The sequence below is a fragment of the Procambarus clarkii genome, chromosome 74 (assembly GCF_040958095.1).
Source record: "Procambarus clarkii isolate CNS0578487 chromosome 74, FALCON_Pclarkii_2.0, whole genome shotgun sequence".
Taxonomy (NCBI): domain Eukaryota; kingdom Metazoa; phylum Arthropoda; class Malacostraca; order Decapoda; family Cambaridae; genus Procambarus; species Procambarus clarkii.
The window spans coordinates 12540855-12561396 of NC_091223.1; the positions used below are offsets into that span (position 1 = coordinate 12540855).

General features: G+C 41.7%; 1 protein-coding gene across 1 annotated transcript in view; it reads left to right on the forward strand.

The window, feature by feature from the left end:
- The window catches only part of LOC123767315 (uncharacterized), a 311605-nt gene that overhangs the window by 168960 nt on the left and 122103 nt on the right, over window positions 1-20542 (forward strand). Inside the window, exon 3 of the mRNA XM_069312935.1 lies at window positions 11301-11560. Within this exon, the coding sequence (XP_069169036.1) occupies window positions 11301-11560 (260 nt within the window). The remainder of the gene's footprint in view (window positions 1-11300; window positions 11561-20542) is intronic.

Genomic DNA, 20542 nt, shown 5'->3' on the forward strand with positions numbered 1-20542 from the left:
TGACGTTGGTAGTGAAGACCTCCGTAAAGCATTGTGAGTTGGCCTTCCAGCATCCAGACATTTCCAAGACGGACAAGATTACTGTCGAGGTGTGCGACGGTGCTGTTCTTTCTCTCTCTCTCTCTCTCTCTCTCTCTCTCTCTCTCTCTCCTTGGGGCTCTGTGAGGCAGAGGGTGGTTAAGGAAGCTTATAATAGACGAAAGGAGACCTGGGAGTGATTGATCTAGACTAGAATTTAAATAATATAGCTTGAGATAATCTGTTGGAGTGGCTTGAAATCTGAGTCAAGATTATTTTTGAAATCAAGAATAATCTGCTTGAAACTGGGAGTGGCTAGAGGAACAAGGTGTATTAGGCAGAAAGAGTGAGGTTATGTAATGAAGGATGATGTTTTGGTCATAATAAGGGGAGGCATGATGTGGAGGGTGATGGACTGGTATCAGAAGGGACGAAGTTTAGAAGGTTTGCAGCTGATGAAGTTGAAGGATGTTTGAGATGAGTATAGGGAAGTTTGACGCAGATGGAGGGGGAGTCTTCAAGAGGTGCTTTGAAGACATGAATAGAGGCTTTAAAAAGAAGGTGAGAGGGAAGCTATCTTATCTCTCTCTCTCTCTCTCTCTCTCTCTCTCTCTCTCTCTCTCTCTCTCTCTCTCTCTCTCTCTCTCTCTCTCTCTCTCTCTCTCTCTCTCTCTCTCTCTCTCTCTCTCTCTCTCTCTCTCTCTCTCGCTCTCTCTCTCTCTCTCTCTCCCTCTGACATTGCACACACAGACGAGGAGTCACAATAACGTGGCTGAAGTATGTTGACCAATCCACACACTAGAAAATGAAGGGACGACGACGTTTCGATGCGTCCTGGACCATTTTCAAGTCGATTCTCACAACCGACTTGAGAATGGTCCAGGACGGACCGAAACGTCGGTCAACATCGCACACACACACATCCAGTTCAGCCTCGACAAAAACAGAAGCTTTCTTCCTGTGCATTTATCAACAGAAAATGTCCTTCGGATGGCACCCAAAAAATTATGTCAGAAATTGCTGGGGCAATTTTGTGAACATTGTGTCTTGTCTAGTATTGGAAGCTTTTTTGCCAATTGAAGACCAGTGAATATCGTACGTAATGGGGAAAACTCCCCATTTCTTCTGTTACTGTGGCACCTTGTAGGGAGAGCAGTGTGGGATAGATAGGAGGGATGGAGAAAGAGAGGGATATGGCTGTGCATTATACAAGAACAAACAGTTTAGCGTGTCAGGTAGTCCCATAAGACCAACACCTACACGTCAGGTCTGACAGCGCGTGCTCCACTCTCTTCACTCAGTGAACTCGTGACCTTAATTATATGTGCAAATGGGGACAGTCCTGCCAATTAGACCAATTTTCCAAGTTGAGTCAGAGATAATGGGGGTATTCGTCTCATTTGCTTAACAAGAAACTACCTCGACAATTTGCATGCATTTCAATCGTAACTTTGAGGTAATTTGCAACAATAAATATGAGTTTGCAGGAAAGCACATTACAATCAACATTGACCGGACTAAAAGAAAGACAAATTATATAATGATAAATGAACATTAGGAAGGGGGGATAACATTATCAGTGAATGAAGTAACATTGAAAGAAGTAACAGTGAAAGAAGCAACAATGAAAAAATATGGCGGCATCAGTTAGTAATGGGAAAAAAATGTAGTCAGTGGGATAAGATCGAATTGCCATCCCTAGGGCCAGATTCACGAATGAGTTACGCAAGCACTTACGAACCTGGACATCTTTTCTCAATCTTTGGCGGCTTTGTTTACAATAATTACAGTTAATGAGCTGCGAAGCACCAGGAGGCTGTTTATAAGCACTAACAACAGTTGATTGCAAAGTTTTCATGCTTGTAAACTGTTTAATAAATGTAACCAAAGCCGTCAAAGATTGAGGAAAGATGTACACGTTCGTAAGTACTTGCGTAACTGCTTCTTGAATCTGGGTCTTTGTCCCACACATACTACCAACTGTACAATGATGAGTCCAAGGAAGCGATCCCATACCACAGCCACATTATTTTTTATAGATTCATCAAGGTAATATATAAATTATCAGGATTATATATTCTGACCAAGAAAGTTTCATCTTATATTCTGTCCTTATTCTTTCTTTATTTTTCTCTCTTTATTTTCATGTAATTTGTAGCTGCAATGTTTTCTTCTGTATTAATGTAAACTATATTATTTAATATGCAACTCTTTTTATGTATTTATGAAACTCAATTTTGTGGAAAATCAGTTAAATAGCCTTCATATAATAATCAAAAAGTTATATAGCTAATGCTGCATTATTTGTTAATTTAAATCGTCATTTAAACGATTTAAATCGTTTAAATCGTGAAATGCTTGACATAGCAATATAGTACAGACAAGCATTCATTCACCATTTCAATATGAATCTCTAATATAACCAATGACTAGGTTGCAAATAATGGTGTGCCCACATTGCAACATTTCCTGTATAATAGAGAACTTTCTGCTGTCCATACTTGGCGGTATTCTGGGAGACGATACAGGGTACTCAAGGCTGCAGAGAACCTTTACTAAACGTATCATGTCTTAGCTGAATAACAAAGACGGTTCTCTGCTGTTGGGGCGAGTTTCTCGAATTGCATTACCGACGCCTCGTTTCGCGCACCAGACGATTAGCAATTACTGGCAGTCATGTATAAGTTACTGCTAATTAGACCACGTTCTGATTGTTGCTTGTAGGTGTATATAATATGTACTTTAGAAATGTATAATCAGGACAGGCAATCACGAAATCATATGTGTATATATGTGTATTACTTCTGGCAAACATGCAATACATATGTGTTTTGCTGCTGGAAGTAGAGTTGACTTCATTCTTATAGATATGACACAGATTTGGGAATACTTGTGTGTGTTCTTTTAGATGATATGAGAGGAAGGTGGTATGATACTTTTGATCATTATTGATCATTCAGGTTGTGGAAATTAGCCAAAGGTTGGCCAGAGTGGTGGGCGATAACACACCATCCTTGCCTTGAATTACTGACATTCGTTTTGATAGTATTTTAGAAAATTTAAAATATAACATTGATCATCACAGTTTGTCATAGTTATGGAGTATTTAGCAGACCAGTTTGTTATATTGAGTTAACACACACACACACACACACACACACACACACACACACACACACACACACACACACACACACACACACACACACACACACACAGACACACACACACACATGGATGACATGGGGACATGGATGGAAGCTGGAAACTCAGATGAGTCACAGAGATGTTAGGAAGTTTTCTTTCAGCGTGAGAGTAGTGGAAAATGGAATGCACTTCAGGAACAGGTTGTGGAAGCAAATACTATTCATAATTTTAAAACCAGGTATGATAGGGAAATGGGACAGGAGTCATTGCTGTAAACAACCGATGCTCGAAAGGCGGGATCCAAGAGTCAATGCTCGATCCTGCAGACACAACTAGGTGAGTACACACTAGGTGAGTACACACACACACACAGTTTGAGACAATAATTAAAGAGGGAGTGTACCCAGGATTGGTGGGGAAGGCTGAACATCATTCACATTGGTGAGGCGTCGGTAGCATGGCTAATACCGTCCTAACAGCCCAGTCCGCTCTACACAAATGTTTCTATACATCAAACATGGAGTTATCTCCGCAAATCCTTCTCCAGCGCCTGTGTGTGTGTGTGTGTGTGTATGTGTGTGTGTGTGTGTGTGTGTGTGTGTGTGTGTGTGTGTGTGTGTGTGTGTGTGTGTGTGTGTGTGTGCGTGCTTGCGTGTGTGTACTCACCTAATTGTGCTTGCGGGGCTTGAGCTTTGGCTCTTTGGTCTCGCCTCTCGACCGTCAATCAACAGGTGTACAGGTTCTGTACACGCTTAGGTTACAGTTTTTTTGTGCGTGTGTGTGTGTGTGTGTCATGATAAGGGTTGACAGATTACATTATCTGCTTCTCCATGTCTCCATCAGCTCGTTTTCTTTAGCTTTTAATTTTTTCTGTCAAATTTTCTGTACTTAGCAAACCAAGAAAGCGTTTTACGGATTTAGAATGTAGATGCATGTTTGCAAAAATTTTAAATTCCATCGTGTTAATTTACTAGTGTTGTGAAATTACAAAATAAATCATAAATTTATACCAGTTATATGTAACTGTAATTTTTTAACACAATTTAAACAGTTAAATGTCAAAGAATTATTAATGATACGCAAAATTTTGTGTTTGTACGTTAAATATATTTGATGCTTTAAACTTCATTTGTGTTAATCATTCTGCCTGAATACTCATTGATTTATACGAATATTATTAAGTGGTAAAAAGGTCAGCGCTTAATAAGATCATTAAATATTCGCAATATTTGCGAATAAATTGCAAAAATACTTATAATTCTGTGTTAAATAAGACTCGATTGTTCCCATAATACAAATGTTTTAAAGTTTTTTCAGTTCTTCTTAAGACAAAATAACAAATTTTTAAGTGTTATATCTAGATCATATAATAATTGCTTGTGTTATGATATTACAATAGAAAAGCATTAAAAGTTTCTGATAATTTTTATACATGCATCAGTCATGATAGGACATTCAGATATATTTAAATGTGATGTTAAATATAATAATATTGGTTAATTAGTAGTCAATAAAGAGAATTGTAATCCCAAGTTTTATAAACTTTTTCTACACACACACACACACACACACACACACTCACACACACACACACACACACACACACACACACACACACACACACACACACACACACACACACACACACACACACACACACACACACACACAAAACAGGATTAGAAGGTGGGGCATAAAACGAAAAACCACACATTCCAATAGTAACTAATAGATATGCATTAACATATAATTACATACAATCACAGATACACACACACCCCAAAATCAAAACAGAAAACCGGACAGGTCAAACTGAAGTGTATATAACAGCCAAATTTCGAATGTTACTGAAACCTCCAAATGTTTACAATGTCTTCAGTCAGATAGCTTTGGAGGGTCTTAAGGAGTTACCGCTGGGATGTGCTGGCAGCTCGACTACCAAAAGCTTCCCCTCACAATTCCATAAGCTTCTTTCTCGGTTATAAACTTTTTCAGGTTCGATTTTCACCTTTGTCAGAGAAAACAAGAAATTTGTTTCCATTGTGAAAGTTTGTGTGGTGTGTGTGGGATCTTGTACAATAACACTTAATTTTTTTGCTTTATTCGGTTTTAATTTTCGTAACGTAAACATTAACATTTTCCTTTCAAAGGATATCAAATAATTTTCATGTGTGAACGTTTGTTTAATTCAGTGATAGATATCTAAGATATCTTAGCCGTTCCGATTGTTTTCCCTACAGTAGGTAAACGTTTGCTGTCTGTGTTATCCCATCAAGACCGTTCTCTCAGGGAATCAAACGTTTTTCTGCCTTGTACAAACGTTTTCTGCGGTGGTGCCTCGTCCAGTGACAAAATAGCAAAACTGACCTCTCACAGTGAATCAAACATTTCACTCTCTTGTGTAAACATTTACTCTGTGTAAACCGCTTTGCTGTTTGTTCCTGGATGGTGACCAGCCATTCACTCGTCCCCTGGTAAGGTTCTGGTGAGGTTTATCTGTACTATGGTGGAGGTTCTGTTGAGGTGGGTCATCTCTGGTCGAGGTTCTGGAGAGGCTTCCTTGTTCCATGGTTGCTTTCTGGTGATTTACCTGTTGCTGGTAGGGGGGTTCTTCTCATGTTCACTTACTCTTTGTTGGTGATTGTAGTGAAGTTTAATTGTTCCCAAACTCTCTGTTTCACTCTCTCCCCACGTCTCCATGTTTGTCTCTCTCTCTCTCCCTAACTCTCCCTGTAACAATATTTTTTCCCCGTGATCTGTTCCTCCCCCACAACCTGTGTTTACACTCACACACAACACAGTACCGGCTGGCACAACCCACAACCCAGTCCTCCTCACAGTCAGAACTTTCAACTCACTTTTCCACTCAACTGCTTCCAGTATCAGAACACTTTACATAACATATTGTCTTTATATAATATGCAATTACTTTACCAACTATGAAACCACATTAACTTGTATATGAATTGTCTGTGAATAACATATACTAATTGTTATTATTATTGAGAAAATCCACTCGGGCTATGGGGTGGATGCGAACCCACGACCACTAGATTGTCAGTCGCGTACTGTACCACTAGACCATTGGGGTCTTGAGCCGTTGGGATCTTAGGTTTGAGTCTACCTTAAAGTCCTAGTGGATTTTTTTTCAATTATATATATATATCACATTAATGTGATTTAGGATATTATTATTTTTATTATTATTAGACTGCACTTTATTTATTGAAATTTACTATGATATTTTTTTCTCTCTCTATGGAACCTTATATTCTATGGTTGTATGTTCGTATACCTGCCTATGTGTCTGTATTCATACTTGTATGCCTGTGCGATCACGTGCCGGTCTGTATAGATGAAGGTCTAGCTGTATGAATGTATGTGTATGTTCATGTACCTACATATGTATCTGTAGGTCTATAAATTTGTGGAATTACATGCCAGTCGGTATGGCATGTTGGTTTGTATGTATGTATGTATGTATGTATGTATGTATGTATGTATGTATGTATGTATGTATGTATGTATGTAAGCTCATATATCATTGTGTTCATATTCAGAACCGGATATTTTCACAACTGTATGTTCACATTCGTGTGTGTACATTGTGTCATCTATTTCAACTATCTATCATCTATCTATCATGTTAGCGATCAATCTAACTTCACCCCAACTCGGAAAAATACATTTTCTGTCAACTCTTCAAAAAATATCTACTTTCCGAACTAAACTGAGGGGTTCTTCCCTACCTTGAACCTCGTCTGAGAGTTGGTTCTCTTTCTGACTGTATAAGAGTAAGGTTCTCTCCCTCTAGCTGTATAAGAGCGAGGTTCTCTCCCTCTAGCTGTATAAGAGTAAGGTTCTCTCCCTCTAGCTGTATAAGAGCGAGGTTCTCTCCCTCTAGCTGTATAAGAGCGAGGTTCTCTCCCTCTAGCTGTATAAGAGCGAGGTTCTCTCCCTCTAGCTGTATAAGGGCGAGGTTCTCTCCCTCTAGCTGTATAAGAGCGAGGTTCTCTCCCTCTAGCTGTATCTCCCTCTAGCTGTATAAGAGCGAGGTTCTCTCCCTTTAGCTGTATAAGGGCGAGGTTCTCTCCCTCTAGCTGTATAAGAGCGAGGTTCTCTCCCTCTAGCTGTATAAGGGCGAGGTTCTCTCCCTCTAGCTGTATAAGAGCGAGGTTCTCTCCTTCTAGCTGTATAAGAGCGAGGTTCTCTCCCTCTAGCTGTATAAGAGCGAGGTTCTCTTCCTCTGCCTGAATAAGGGAGTGGTTTCATTTCTCGTGGGCGTTTAAAGACGTGATGTTTTTCCATTGCTGCGTTTTCTCTCCCTTGTTTCAAAAAGACGTTCTTTCCTTTTTCCTGGGCAGATGGACGTGGTTCTTCCCGGTCGGGAGCTTACCAGATCTGTTCTCTGAGCGTGGTTCTCTGAGCGTGGTTCTCTGAGCGTGGTTCTCTGAGCGTGGAGCAGCACAAAACAACGCTCCTCTCCTGTGCGGTTACTTCCACGAGTTATGCGCGTGTGCTGTTCACTCTCTTCTCAGACGCTTGAGGGAGCGGTTTACTCTCTCTCTAGGAACACTGTGACATGGCTCCTTCTGCTTGGGTACTCGGAGACCTGATTATATCCCTCCCTGGAGAGAGCAGACACCTGGCTTCACACAGCACCAGCAGGGACCATCACCCACCCAACGCCTCAACTTTAATAATCTCTGACACGCTCCTGACATCACTGGAGAGTTGCAACCCGACTCTTCAACTCTCCACACCACTCTGCACTTCTACCACACACACACACACACCCCATGTGGCTCTTCGATAACCATCTTTCTCACTCCTTCCATCTCACCTTCAAATGTTTCTCTAACTGAATTTGATATTACATTTCTGCTGTTAACTCCTGTGTGTGTGTCGAGATACATCTCACTGGCCCAGATGGTGTTCCCAAGGGGTCTTGGAGTTGTATCTGGCTTGTCTCCTGCTCTAAGGGGGATTACATGTGTGTATTCATGGTGCTTCCTCTGTTGTAGCATCGTGTCCGTCATCCGTGAGAGTACGGTGATGCTGCAACAGTACGGTGATGCTGATGATCTCTCACATTTACTTGCAATTTCCTGCAATTTGAGGACGAGTTCAACCATGTTGGTTGAACATTTCTACCTCTCGTGTTCTTTCCGAATTTAATACTGATTCAATTACATTTTGTTAGCTAAATTAAATTTTTAATCTGATCTTGTTTTTAATAATTAAGTATAAGAGTATTTTGATTTTGTTCATTTATTATGCACTCACTATCTATCGGTACTAGACCTCATGCCCATCTTGAAGGCTTGAGGGGACCCAATACCCATCTTGAAGGCTTGAGGGGACCTCATGCCCATCTTGAAGGCTTGAGGGGACCTCATGCCCATCTTGAAGGCTTGAGGGGACCTCATGCCCATCTTGAAGGCTTGAGGGGACCTCATGCCCATCTTGAAGGCTTGAGGGGACCTCATGCCCATCTTGAAGGCTTGAGGGGACCCAATACCCATCTTGAAGGCTTGAGGGGACCCAATACCCATCTTGAAGGCTTGAGGGGACCTCATGCCCATCTTGAAGGCTTGAGGGGGACCCAATACCCATCTTGAAGGCTTGAGGGGACCCAATACCCATCTTGAAGGCTTGAGGGGACCTCATGCCCATCTTGAAGGCTTGAGGGGACCCAATACCCATCTTGAAGGCTTGAGGGGACCCAATACCCATCTTGAAGGCTTGAGGGGACCCAATACCCATCTTGAAGGCTTGAGGGGGACCCAATACCCATCTTGAAGGCTTGAGGGGACCCAATACCCATCTTGAAGGCTTGAGGGGACCCAATACCCATCTTGAAGGCTTGAGGGGGACCCAATACCCATCTTGAAGGCTTGAGGGGACCCAATACCCATCTTGAAGGCTTGAGGGGGACGCAATACCCATCTTGAAGGCTTGAGGGGACCCAATACCCATCTTGAAGGCTTGAGGGGGACGCAATACCCATCTTGAAGGCTTGAGGGGACCCAATACCCATCTTGAAGGCTTGAGGGGGACCCAATACCCATCTTGAAGGCTTGAGGGGACCCAATACCCATCTTGAAGGCTTGAGGGGGACGCAATACCCATCTTGAAGGCTTGAGGGGACCCAATACCCATCTTGAAGGCTTGAGGGGACCCAATACCCATCTTGAAGGCTTGAGGGGGACGCAATACCCATCTTGAAGGCTTGAGGGGACCCAATACCCATCTTGAAGGCTTGAGGGGACCCAATACCCATCTTGAAGGCTTGAGGGGACCCAATACCCATCTTGAAGGCTTGAGGGGACCCAATACCCATCTTGAAGGCTTGAGGGGACCCAATACCCATCTTGTGGGCGGTAGTGGGCTTCATACCCTTCATACCCATGGGTTTTAGGGGTCCCAATATCCAACCTGTGGGCGGTAGTTGAAAAAGGTAGCATAGGAACTGAACCCCAAAAATTGTATCTAGTAAATTAAATCACATATGTTAAGCAAATAAAACCACATATATATGTGAGTTGGGTTATTTGTTTGAGACACGTTATTGTGTGCTATTTTCATATTTATAAACTACGTCTTATGAAGAGATAAATTATTGTGTAAGATTTGCTGTTCGTTGACTTCCACATTTGACTATTAACTTTAAAAGAGGTTCATAAATTCTTGGCCTGAGCTGAGTTTATTTTCTTTGTGTGAGTTTCCTGTCAGTTATCTAAGTTAGACTCAAGAGAGCGTTTCAAATATCAAGTATGAGATCCTTTATTGGTTGCTCTTACCAGATTGGATTCCACTGGGTCCGTGCGGTGCCTCTAGAGCACTGAATTATGTGTGTGTGTGTGTGTGTACTCACCTAGTTGTACTCACCTAGTTGTGTTTGCGGGGGTTGAGCTCTGGCTCTTTGGTCCCGCCTCTCAACCGTCAATCAACAGGTGTACAGATTCATGAGCCTATTGGGCTCTGTCATATCTACACTTGAAACTGTGTATGGAGTCAGCCTCCACCACATCACTTCCTAATGCATTCCATTTGTCAACCACTCTGACACTAAAAAAGTTCTTTCTAATATCTCTGTGGCTCATTTGGGCACTCAGTTTCCACCTGTGTCCCCTTGTGTGTGTGTGTGTGTGTGTGTGTGTGTGTGTGTGTGTGTGTGTGTGTGTGTGTGTGTGTGTGTGTGTGTGTGTGTGTGTGTGTGTGTGTGTGTGTGTGTGTGTGTGTGTGTGTGTGTGTGTGTGTGTGTGTGTGTGTCTGGTAGAGACCATAAAATTTCTACACACACTCAGATCGTCGCCAGAACTATAGTGACCTACAGCAACAAAATAGTTGACAGATACAACGACAATGAGAAATACGACATAGCTGAAGCACTACATCACAAACACTCATCTAACTATCAATAGCAATTTCAATTAGGTTCGTCCTACCATCGACACGACCAAAACTTAACTGCCAGTTCACATCACACCTATCTCCTCCGCCGACCAATGAGCATGCAGGTCAATATAGACAGGTCCTCTGGAATGGGTAAGTCCTCACTACGCCTGATCCCATATTTTATATATTCGTTACCTCTGACAAAATGTTTTCAAACTCCCTCAGCCTCCGAATATATTGAGGAGAGCTTCAACGAAATTTATCATTCAGTGACACATGTTAAGCCTGTTAAAATATTAAAATTTACTCTGAAGCAATACTTTTTCAACTTCCTTCCCCTTTCGTATCTTTTTTTCCTTCAATTGCAATCTCCCTAATCTACACAAAGCCCAGAAATTAGTGAACAAGTCTTCGGAAAACACAACCAATATTTCAAATTTTACCATGAGAATCACACGAGAAAGAGAGAGAGAGAGAGAGAGAGAGAGAGAGAGAGAGAGAGAGAAAGAGCGGTTGGGTTAGATGCCAATATTTCTTAAAGTGTGGCACTAGAGCAGAACTCGGCTGGCCTGCGACACTCCCATACCCGACATACTTCATGTGTAAAAATTGAGTGAGACTAGCCCCAAGCGTTTGACCTCCAACCTACCACAGACTGACTTACTGACACACAGATTTTCTATCTATATCCATATGATATAAGCGTTTCAGAGGTTCCCTTCTCTCCCAAACAGCATGCTGGGCCGGCCTAGACCAAACAGCCTCCAACTTCGCCTCGCGGGGGCCCTGGGTACAGGTTCAGAGGTTCCTGGTGCCCCGCTACGTGGCCCTGGGGGTGAACGTGACCCTGGAGTGTGACTACGCAGTCCAGAAGCACGCCACGCTCTACTCCCTCAAATGGTACAAGGGAAACTCTCAGTTCTACCAGTACATCCCGACGCTGCCTCAGCAGCATACAGTCTTCTCCGTCGGAGGGCTTCACCAAGACAAAGTAGTGAGTACATGAATAGGAATTTACCTGTATATATTGTGGTATTTACATAAATATAGATATGGAGAAAGGTATATGTATGCAGTTGACCAGATCACACACTAGAAGGTGAAGGGACAATGATGTTTCGGTCCGTCTTGGACCATTCTCAAGTGGATTGTGAATGGTCCAGGACGGACCGAAACGTCGGCTTCTCTTCACCTTCTAGTGTGTGGTCTGGTCAACATTCTTCAGCCACGTTATTATGACTCATCGCCATTATATGTATACATATATACAAGTTTCAGTATACACATAAATAAGAAATATCTATAGGTGTTTAAAACACACATACATACATACATACATACGAGTATTTGTATATTCAAACTTGTTTACACCAGTACATACGCATTTCATTGATGTAAATTCCACTAGGAGTCTGCGCATTTTTCCTTCTCCTGATAAAAATTTAAATGTTATGTAGGTTTGTTTGTCCCAGTTGTTTTTCCCCTGACTGACCTGGGGAGGACACTCGCCCCTTTTTCCGCTCTTTGATGAAATGTATTTACCTGTAGCTGTTAAAATTGGACAAAAATATACAACACCTGTAATTGCATTCAGACCAGGTAAGGAAAGTTGATCACACGTTTATATATTGAATTCCACAGGTAAAGGCTTTCCACTGTCAGCTGTAACTCTGATCGTCAATATAAGGTTCAACTTCCTGATAAATATTTTGTATCTGTATGTATTCTGTTTTGTCTTCGAATCTTGTTTTTGGACCTGAATTCAATTGTGTCTGTATTTTAGTCACGGTCCATTTGTTCAAAAATGCTTAAACTGGGGAAAATGTTCGTATTTTAGATGGTTTGAGAATAATTTTTGATTTGATGATGATATTTGGATTTTGTGTAGCTGAAAACAGTTTTAATACCCTCCTTCTGCCAGCCACATTGTATTAAGAAAATGTTTTATATAAATAGATAATTAACTAATGCATCTTAACTTCTCATTGGTCCACTGAGGCAGTAGGTGTGGGTGAGTTAGTAGTTATATCTTGGTCTCGTTGATGGTTGGACGTTCCAAAGTTTAATCTGGCTGTTGATAGTTGGTTAAGAGTGTTTGATAAGTAGTGCTTCAGCCATGTCTAATCTCACATTTACGTTGTATCTCTCAACTATTTTGGTGGTGATACTGGCCATGATATCTCTCAAGTCGATTGTGAATGGTCCAGGACGGACCGAAACGTCGTCGTCTCTTCACTTTCTAGTGTGTGGTCTGGTCACCATACTTCAGCCACGTTATTGTGACTCCTCAGTCTGCTTATTTCTTCACTATCTGGGGAGGAGAGACCCGGGACAATGCCTGAACATACACAGTGACTCAGTACAGAAGATGTCCGCGAAATTTCCGACAACATTTACTAATATATAATACAATATGCAGAAATTAATATTGCTGCTGATTTTGAATTGATTAAAATATTTAATTACTCATTACAGAGAAACTGCATACGTGGCAATTCCCTAGAAAATGAAAGGTACATAGCTACGTCACCAAAATTAAATTCACCAGTTAATAATATTGTAAAATAACCTTAAAAACAACATTCTCTGAACTGTAAACATCAAAAAAGCATTTCCCAGTATCGAACTTAATTACCAGTACTAAAACACATTAAAATATAAACCATCTTTCCACTTCTTGATAGTAAACACATTTGGAAAGACGTTGATGTTGGAGGGTGGAAGGGGGAAGTAGCCATTGTAAACACGGGATGGTAAAACAGTCGTGTTAACATCCCGTGAACTACACTACTGTGGACTACAGTACTGTGAACTACACTACTGTGAACTACAGTACTGTGAACTACAGTACTCTGAACTACAGTACTGTGAACTACTAGTTATTCTCGAGGAGTTGTGCAACACAAATCGACACCATCGTTTCCTGGGAAGGCGTAGTACCCATACAGTATTTTATTTGATTAGAGCATTGTGGGAGGGGTTGAGCTCTGGCTCATTGGTCCAGTCTCTCAACTGTCAGTGCAACTAATGTACAGGTTCCTGAGTCTACTGGGCTCTAATCATATCTAAACTTGAAGCTGTGTATGGAGTCAGCCTCCACCACATTACTTCCTAATGCATTCCATTTGTCTACTACTCTGACACTGAAAAAAATTATGTCTAACGTCCCTATGGTTCATTTGGGCACTCTATTTCCACCTGTGTCTCCTAGTGCGTGTGCCCCTTGTGGTAAATAGCCACAAGAGGGCTTGTGCGTGTGTGTGTGGGGGGGGGGGTTTGGGGGGGGTTTGGGGGGGGGGTTTGGGGGGGGTTTGGGGGGGGGGTGAGTGTACATGTATGTGTGTCTAATATACATAAACCTTGAATAATTCTTTTCACGAAAAGGATTCACAGACTCACATCCCAGTTGATGTGTAAATGCATTTTTCATTTTTCTCTCATCGGGAGAGTTAACCCCCCCAGCCTCTAGAGACGTGCACTAGCCTCCTCCTCGTCGCCATTACAGAGGTCGGGGCCCCCTGAAGCTCTCTCACAAATCATGACGCACGCACAAGGCTTTTTTATGTCATCGAATGACGTGCAATAAACTATTCTGGTCGCCGGAGCGCGAATCTTCCTATACTTCTCTCCAGTTGTTCGTGGTGTTTTTTAACTCGACCATCGAGACCGCCGGTACTGGTGGACGGTTCATTTGTGTTTCGAATGGGACGAGGAGTTCTTTGCATAGTTGGGGGTGTTGCTCGACAGCCTCGTGATATAAAGGCATGGCGATTCCTGAAGCATAACGTGATTTATATCCTTTGCTACGTGCGCACATCATAGAAGTTATGAGGAAAGCGAAAACTGCAGAAGGCCTTATGGTGAACAGGAGAGAAATAGAGACAGAAGAAAGCAACAGAATAGGAAGAAACGTAATAGGAAGCAACAGAAGAGAATGAAAGCCTTGAGGTTTCTCTAGAGGTGATCTGTCAAAGATAATTCAGATCTTGCTTCTTAAGAAAGTTAGAGAATTTAACAAAGTACTGAGAAAGGCAAAAGTTGCCATCAACAATGACTGGATTTTCAGTAACGTGACTGTAATTTTTTCCTGCTCATGTACACCTCTGTCCATGTACACCTCTGTCCATGTACACCTCTGCCCATGTACACCTCTGCCCATGTACACCTCTGCCCATGTACACCTCTGCCCATGTACACCTCTGCCCATGTACACCTCTGCCCATGTACACCTCTGCCTATTTGACGCAGGTGGTTCAGTTTAGAGAAATATGAATAATTAAGTTGAGTTCTAAACATATGCTGAATAATTTTTTTTCAATGCATTCACAATGCTTTAATAAAAAAATTATTGAAAATATTACGAATGCATTAAAATATTTCAAACGCTTTATCACTTCAATAAATAACATGCAGTGTATAGCTCCATAACACTGTTGGTTTGTAATTTTTTGCGTATGCCAGTTATGTGAATTTAAAAATATGTAGTTTTTTTGCATGCATAAAAAATGAGAGCAATTCCGTTATTAAAATTGGAAATACATCCTTTTATTAACAACTATATGAGTCAACACGCAATTAATAATGAAGATAGTGAATGGAGGAGAGAAAAAAAAAACAAGATGAGTGAGGCAGAAAAATAGATTATGAGAAGTAGGGAGTGAAAGAGAGAAATAGAGACATAGAGAGAGGGTAACAGAGAAAGGGGGGAAAAAGAGAGAGTGAGGAGAGAGAAAGGGTTCACATATGTAATGTCAAACTAGTTCTTGAAGACAGAACAATCAAGTGCTGTACACATTTTCGAGTTTTTCGTTTATTGAAGATGAGAGACATGACCTGGTCTTTTATAGTGGAGGTCCCTTGTAATGGGGGTATTATGAGTGAGAAGAGAATATTAATTATTTGTCAAGGCAAAAAAATTATTTTTAAAGCACCTATCGGCACTCACTCGAACGCACGCCACACACACACACACACACACACACACACACACACACACACACACACACACACACACACACACACACACACACACACACACATCTCTTTTACTTTCAACGTCTCTACACTGTTCGAACTCCTGAAGGCTTGGCTTTAGCAAATTTTAATCGTCTGACATTAATATGAAGCCAGATTTGAACATTTTCAGAATCTTTGAGCCCACTATTTAGTCCTATCGTAAAAACAAATGATCGTCGGGCTTACAAAGTATTAGGTAAATGCTAACTTATTAGCCATTGTGAATCTGACCTATAACTTGAGCTGGAGGATAAGTTATTTTATTTACACACTAGGTCACTTGTAAATGACTTTCCGGTTGCTTGGTTATGAGACTATTTACATTGCGTGGGCAAAGTTTTACAAATATTTGTACAATTATTAGATGTATATCAGTTTTCAACTAATGTTTTATGTCAATAAGGGGTCTGAAACTTTTGATGGTAGTTATGAAAACGTTCGTTAAACGTCCAACAACAACTCGTAATATTCTTTTAACGATACCGTTTTGAGGAGAGAAATATCGTCCCAGTCACTGAGAAACATAACGTACCAATAACTAAGTCGACAAATAAAAGATGCTGATCTATACTCCAGGTGAACACAAGTCGACCAACCTCGACCTTGTCGAGGGGAGCCGGTCGGCCGAGCGGACAGCACGCTGGACTTGTGATCCTGTAGGTTCTGGGTTCGATCCCAGGCGCCGGCAAGAAACAATGGGCAGAGTTTCTTTCACCCTATGCCCCCTGTTACCTAGCAGTAAAATAGGTACCTGGGTGTTAGTCAGCTGTCCCGAGCTACTTCCTGGGGGTGGAGGCTTGGTCGACGACCGAGCCGCGGGGACACTAAAAAGCCCCGAAATCATCTCAAGATAACTTCAAGATAACCTATACCAGAAGGAAACATAGACGACTAAGATAACAAGCAGTACTCACAAGTTACTGAACACGACATGAAAGAACGAATAACGGAACATGAAACAAGCTCACGAGAGGCTGTACAAATCACTAACACTACAATTGGCTGAAAACAAGACCAGCTCTCGAACGACAGAAACGATCCAGACGAGGAATGGAGCAAACAGCAGCATCTTTCAGGCATCACATATACAAGAAAAATAGCTTCAGGTTACAAAGACCCAAAGTGGTGGTGAAGATAAAGAGGATGGTCTCAGAAGACGAGGGAATGAACCAGGTATATCTGTCTTGATTTATTTGTTTCTGCAGAAGTCTGCTTCTGCGTGAGGAAGCAGACTTCAGGAAGCACAGCAGAGATGATGTGGAGCGGTGGCCATGTTGCTAAAAATGTCAACATACTTAGCCTTGTCGAGGCTGTGCCACAGAGTGCCTGCAGGCAGTGCAACGGGCAACACCAGGCAGCAAAGGTTGCTCTCTCTCTCTCTCTCTCTCTCTCTCTCTCTGTCTCTGTCTCTGTCAGTCTCTGTCTCTCTCTCTGTCTCTGTCTCTCTCTCTCTCTCTCTCTCTCTCTCTCTCTCTCTCTCTCTCTCTCTCTCTCTCTCTCTCTCTCTCTCTCTCTCTCTCTCTCTCTCTCTTATCTCTCTCTCTCTCTCTCTCTCTCTCTCTCTCTCTCTCTCTCTCTCTCTCTCTCTCTCTCTCTCTCTCTCTCTCTCTCTCTCTCTCTCTCTCTCTCTCATCAACAAACCTCCCTAAACTAAGTATAAATAAAAAGCAATATAAAATAGCCACAGAAAAAAGCAATAACAACATACCAACATACAAAAGGCACAAAAGCAACAGCAACAATAATCAAGAACTACAAGTGACAACAACGACAATAAAACAACAAACAGGAGCCACAAAAGCTTCCACAACAATAACCCCCCCTCCCTCCCCCCAACAACAACAACAACAGCAACAACAACAACAAAAGCAGTCAGGTGAACGACCTCGTTTGGGAAGAGAGAAGCGGATCTAATGAGTGAGTCAGACATCCTCTCATTAAAAAACTTAATAACGGATTGAGACTAATGATGCAAACATCTATTTCCTCGTAAAATGCCGCAGGTATACTAATGAACAGCCTCCTCCCAGAGCTGAGGAAGAGCTTACCTGGCTCACGTAAATAGATAATGGGTTGAGACAAACTCTCTCGCGCGCGCGTGTGTGTGTATGTACTCGACTAGTTGTACTCATCTAGTTGTGCTGGCGGCGGTTCAGCTTCGGCTCGTTTGTTCAAGTCCTGGAGACGGGAACACATACGATACACACACACACACACACACACACACACACACACACACACACACACACACACACACACACACACACACACACACACACACACACACACACACACTCAGACACACACACACACACACACACACACACACACACACACACACACACACACACACACACACACACACACACACACACACACACGCACGCACATGTGGGGCGTGTAATCACACATTCACAACCCAGCCAGGCAGGCCTTGAGACATACAACCAGCCCCGCTGGAGGGCCATCTTGTCCTGCTAAAATGTTGGCCAGTAACGATACAAGTAATTGTTGCCTGTAGTTGAATGGCCAGGGTATAATTAATGTGGGTTAGCTTGTGTGTGTGTGTGTGTGTGTGTGTGTGTGTGTGTGTGTGTGTGTGTGTGTCTGAGTGTGTTAATAATGATAGTGGTGGTATTAATTAGTTGTGGTAGTAAATAGTGGTGATAGTGGTGGTGTTGGTGATGATAGTGGTGCCAACTACCCAAACTGGAGCACCAGCCCGTATCACTGAACACCATAGCTGGTCCTGGTGATCCTCTATGATCTCCCAGAGTCATGGTAAAAGACTCTAACTCTCGTTTCCGTGAACAAACCCATATGACGCGGGAAGCCAAGCAAGTCCCCAGACAAGTTATCAGTCTCCCTTAAAGAAACATTAACGTAAGAGAGAGAGAGAGAGAGAGAGAGAGAGAGAGAGAGAGAGAGAGAGAGAGAGAGAGAGAGAGAGAGAGAGAGAGAGAGAGAGAGAGAGAGAGAGAGATAAAAGTGGCCATTTTCTTAATTTTTTACATTTTCATTAAATATATTTCGAAAAACTAGACAGGATTAAAATGAAGCAATTTCCCGTGAGCCATCAGAGATAATTGACATAAAGGGTAATAAAGGGGATTGGTCAACAGCCGGGGTGAGATTGGTAGTCAGTGCACGATCACAAGGCTCAAGGGATCACCTTGTTCAATGTTGGTAATTAGCGGCTGATAATGGTGTCTGTGTTTCTGCTTGGGGTGGGAAGATGAGTGATGCTTGAGTGCTTGTGTGGTTGAATATGAAGCTTATGGTGGGACGACGAGGGGGGAAACTGGTGTGTATGAGTGAGTGTTTTTAAGGGCCTGGAGATGGGTATGGTGAGTGCGTTTGTGCGTTCTGATTTATTTATGTATTTTCAAGAGTCCACGTAATCATCTGATCGGAGCCATGCAGGACCTGTAATTATCTCACAGGAGCCAGGTACTGTAATCATCTCATAGGATTATTATAAGACCTGACTCTAGATAGACATCTAAATTGCCTTATCGACAGACGTCCCGTCCAAAGGTTCGCTCCTAATTATCAACTCGCGTCCTAAGGAACCTTCAGACTATCAACAGGCGTCTTCATGGGTTCTGGCTATTGCCATGTGTCTTAAGAACCCCCCTGTAGACTTATACAAGAAGCCTCCTAAGAATCTCTTAACTCTTTCGACAAGCGTCCTAAGGATTCACAGCATGACTTCCAGACTATTAACAAGTATACAATGGATATAAAGATCTATCATGAACTATCCTCAACATCCGAAGAGAAGAATAGTACCTTCAGACTATCAACACGAACCCTGAGAAGGACCAAGCTTTTATCCTCACAACCTGGAGGATAAAGAAGGAAATTCAGTATATAAAACACTTAATAGGCACTGCAGGTTATGAACAATTAGAACATTCCTCGTCTACTGCAAGCATCAGAAATTGTGTTCGTTTCAAAACCTTTATTTTTTTTCCCCTGGTGACGTGTTTGAATTCGCACACAAGTTAGTTTAAAAAATATTGCTGACATATTTGGCCAACCGTCTCTCATACTAAAATGTATATAAATTCTCAACATTATATTGTTTTCATATACATTTGTTTTTGTTCCGTTCCATAAAACGTTTAATTTGAAATTAAACGGTTGCTTTATTCGTTATAAGTTCTATATACCCTGGAAACACAAACCGAAACTGTCTCTATTTTCCGCTTGTTACAACTTGTAATAAAGTTGTTACATCTTGGCTTAACGTGTTTATGAAGTATTAGAACGTTGTTACAACTTGCTATATTGGTTGTTATAACTGGTTAGGAAGTGTTAAACCTTGTTAGAACGTTGTTACAACTTGCTATGTTGGTTGTTATAACTGGTTAGGAAGTGTTAAACCTTGTTAGAACGTTGTACCAACGTTGTAGTTTCATTGTGTGTTTGGCGGGTATAGTTATATGTTAATTTATCGTTTGTTATGCCTTGTGTCCTAATCCTATACTTTGTCTCATGTTTATGTTACATCATTGTCACTTCCCACCTTTACACAGAAAATAAGAGAGAGTAGTGCACAATACGTCAAGCAATTTTGCAACTATTAGTGTCGCTAAACAGACTCCCAGCAACAGCACTGACTGCCTGCTATTAACACTGGCTGATAGTGCAAATTTATGTATTAGGAGAACAATGGAGGACTGTGATGACCTCCAAGTCGTCCTCGATAAACTGGAAATACTGTGTAACATGAGGATATGAGAACTTAGCTTCACTATATAGGAGTTAGGAGGGCAGGAGGCCAGTCACAAGGTAACGATTAGACGAGCACTCAAAGGCAATTTTTAGGTCGACGAGGGACGTTATACCGAGTAACTTAAGTATATACCTATGTACAAGACTTCCTTATTATTGATCAGGAGTTCCATACATACATGAAAGTATACATTACCTCAATTGGGAGCCTATATGTAAC